The sequence below is a fragment of the Carassius carassius genome, chromosome 17, assembly GCF_963082965.1.
Source record: "Carassius carassius chromosome 17, fCarCar2.1, whole genome shotgun sequence".
Taxonomy (NCBI): domain Eukaryota; kingdom Metazoa; phylum Chordata; class Actinopteri; order Cypriniformes; family Cyprinidae; genus Carassius; species Carassius carassius.
This window is the reverse complement of record NC_081771.1, coordinates 25,579,526-25,582,350: the sequence shown is the minus strand read 5'-3', so window position 1 is coordinate 25,582,350 and position 2,825 is coordinate 25,579,526. Positions and strand designations below refer to the sequence as shown.

Here is a 2,825-nt window from a genome sequence, read left to right as displayed (position 1 = left end):
GTCCACAAATTAATGTCCACAAGGTGGAACATAAACATGGCTCTTCAATGCTGCAAAAGTGTCTGAGGCTACTGTAAGCAATGCACCGTACTACTAAGGTTTTAAAGACCATATTTATGTTATGGTGTGTATACCGATTTACAAATTTTTTTTTTTTTTTAAATGATCTAAATCAATTTCTTTAAAGCAACAGTGTGAAATGATATTACAAATACATTATTTACATTGTTTTTTATCTATTTGTCCATTTATTGCCCTTATTTCTCTTTATTTCAGTTTTCTACAGTAATAAATCAGTTGGTTATGTCAATCAGAAATTGCTAGTAATTTTCACAATTAATTACAAACAGCAAGTAACACCACAATTAGAAAGACTGACTTTTTTTTCCCTGTAAAACTCCAAAACTCTTTGTTTTATTTACAACTTTGAAGCAGCTGTGATACATTTTGGGAATTGATTGTGTGTCTGCATGTGTTTGTCAGAGAGATCTTGTTCCCCTGCTAGCTGACATGTTCAACAGCTGTAATTATGAGATACACTTCCAAAGAAAAATCCACAAATACTCTCTGAACCCCTTTTATAAAAATAGAAATCTGAAAGAGACAGTCTAACCCATATACACGTTCATAATATGTGGGCAAATGTTTTTCAAGCTTCTCTGGTTGGTGAAAGCAGAGATCAGTCGTTTCACGTCGCGTCAGGATTGGCAGACGGAGGAGGCTTATCCTGGTTTACAGGTCTGTACCTTTAGTTTTTTTGCCCGGCTACACATTACAAGTCCTGCCCATTGCTCCCACTGTCTGAGGCTGCGCACGCAGTGGGATGCAGAAGGAGTGGAGCGCGCGCGAGTGAGGGAGGCGAGCATCGATTATTACATAGGTACGCTATACTAATCAACTCAACAACTGTTTCCCCCACTGTATAGCCGGTGGTCACGCGAAACATAAATGGACGTAAACCTGTGACTCTGAAGTCGCACCTCACCGAGGCACTGAACGGGACGAAAGGCGAGACAGCGCATTCCGAAGGGCCGGTGGGTGTTGGTCGTCAGTGGAAAAGATGGGCACGGTGCTCTCGATTTCCCCCACGTCCAGAAAAGGAGGGATTCTGAATGAGAAGACGGATGGAGCTAGCGGCAAGACGGAGAAGAGTCTCAAGCGCCATTCAGTGCTGATATCGGCTCTGACGTGGAAGCGGTTAGTTGCTGCCTCTGCCAAGAAGAAGAGTGCCAAGAAAGTGAACCCGAACCCACCCGTTTCTCAGATCACTAACCCCGTTGACCAGCTGAACAGCGAAAATCTTAAGAAGTCTCAGTCAGCCTCCGAGCGCAAGACGAAGCCTGGGCCACTCGCAGTGCCAGTCCCTACAGTACCGGATAAAAGCCTTCAATCCAGTCAAACCCAGAATGCATCCCAGAACGGAAAGCAGCTCCTGCCGGTCCAGCGGCAACCGAGCAGCCGCTCCATCATCTCGCCTAGACGAGTCATTGTGCAAGCCTCCACAGGAGAGCTCCTTCGCTGCCTGAGCGAGTTCATGTGCAGGAGGTGCTACAAACTCAAAGAGCTTAGCCCAAATGAGATCATCCTGTGGTTCCGAAACGTCGACCGGTCGCTGCTCATCCAAGGCTGGCAAGACCAGGGTTTCATCACTCCCGCCAACTTGGTGTTCGTCTACCTGCTCTGCCGGGAGGCGGTGACCGAGGATATTTCCAGCGAGTACGAGCTGCAGGCCACCTTTCTCACCTGCCTCTACCTGGCTTACTCTTACATGGGCAACGAGATCTCGTACCCGCTGAAGCCCTTCCTGGTGGAGACCAACAAGGAGGTGTTCTGGGAGCGCTCCCTGCGGATCATTGACAAAATGAGTGCCAAAATGTTGCAGATCAACTCCGACCCGCATTTCTTCACCGAGGTCTTTCAAGACCTCAAGAACGAGGGTGGCTCGAGCGATACGAACGGAAGATGGAATAATAACCTAGACCGTTAAGTTTGGCTCGTGTCAAAGGGAGAGAGAAGCTCTCTGATACCTCTCCACACCCTTCCTTCAAGGGTGAAATGAATGTAAGGCCCGACTGCTGAAGGTGTGAAGAGTGTTTCACTCTATTGCTGGTTCATTGGAAACGGACAGGAGGATTTCGCCTCACCTCCATGAGAGGGGGTTTACGTTAATACATGTGTAAAATACAACCTTCATGACCCAGTGAATGTTACGAGCGCGGTCTGGTGTTTCTTCATAGTTTACTTAATGCATGCTTAAAAAATTCTACTCGTATCATCATTGTGGTTTTTGAAGAAGAAGAAAATAACGCTATCTGGTGCCGAGCTACAATGCGAGATGTAAATTATTAGCTTGTGCATCAGTGTTGGGGTCTTATTTTTCTATTAGCTTCAGAAACGTTGTTGTCACCGACGCTAAGTTGTCCAGGGTGCTGGCCTGCAACAGACACTCTCCGCTTGTCTCCTGTGGCGCCTGATGCTATCTATCTGAACGTTGAATGTACTGTTTTACAACAAAACGATTCTCTACAGTCATATGTGCCAATTGTCATAGTATAAAACGTAATGTTTTATATTGTATATTTGAAAATATATGAATACAAATACCCACAGACTCTCTGCCGCTTCTTTATTATTTTGATGATGAAAAGGGCACAGTCGATGCATCGGTTCGTGACTGAAGTGTCCTTTTTGCTGCGTTTTTCATCTAGGCATAAATGATCAAGGTTTTAATGACATTGGCTGGCGCTGGCGTAATACTGCACGCAGACAGAAAATCTGGCTAGTTTGATTTAATTGAAAATTATTTTCAATATTTTAACAAAACT

General features: G+C 45.1%; 1 protein-coding gene across 1 annotated transcript; it reads left to right on the top strand.

Annotated features, from left to right (window-relative positions):
• Positions 1 to 682: 682 nt before the first annotated feature.
• Positions 683 to 2,604, top strand: cdk5r2a (cyclin dependent kinase 5, regulatory subunit 2a (p39)). Its single transcript, XM_059571412.1, has one exon. It carries the CDS (start codon positions 1,061 to 1,063, stop codon positions 1,985 to 1,987), a length of 927 nt encoding a protein of 308 aa, XP_059427395.1. The 5' UTR covers positions 683 to 1,060; the 3' UTR covers positions 1,988 to 2,604.
• Positions 2,605 to 2,825: the final 221 nt, after the last annotated feature.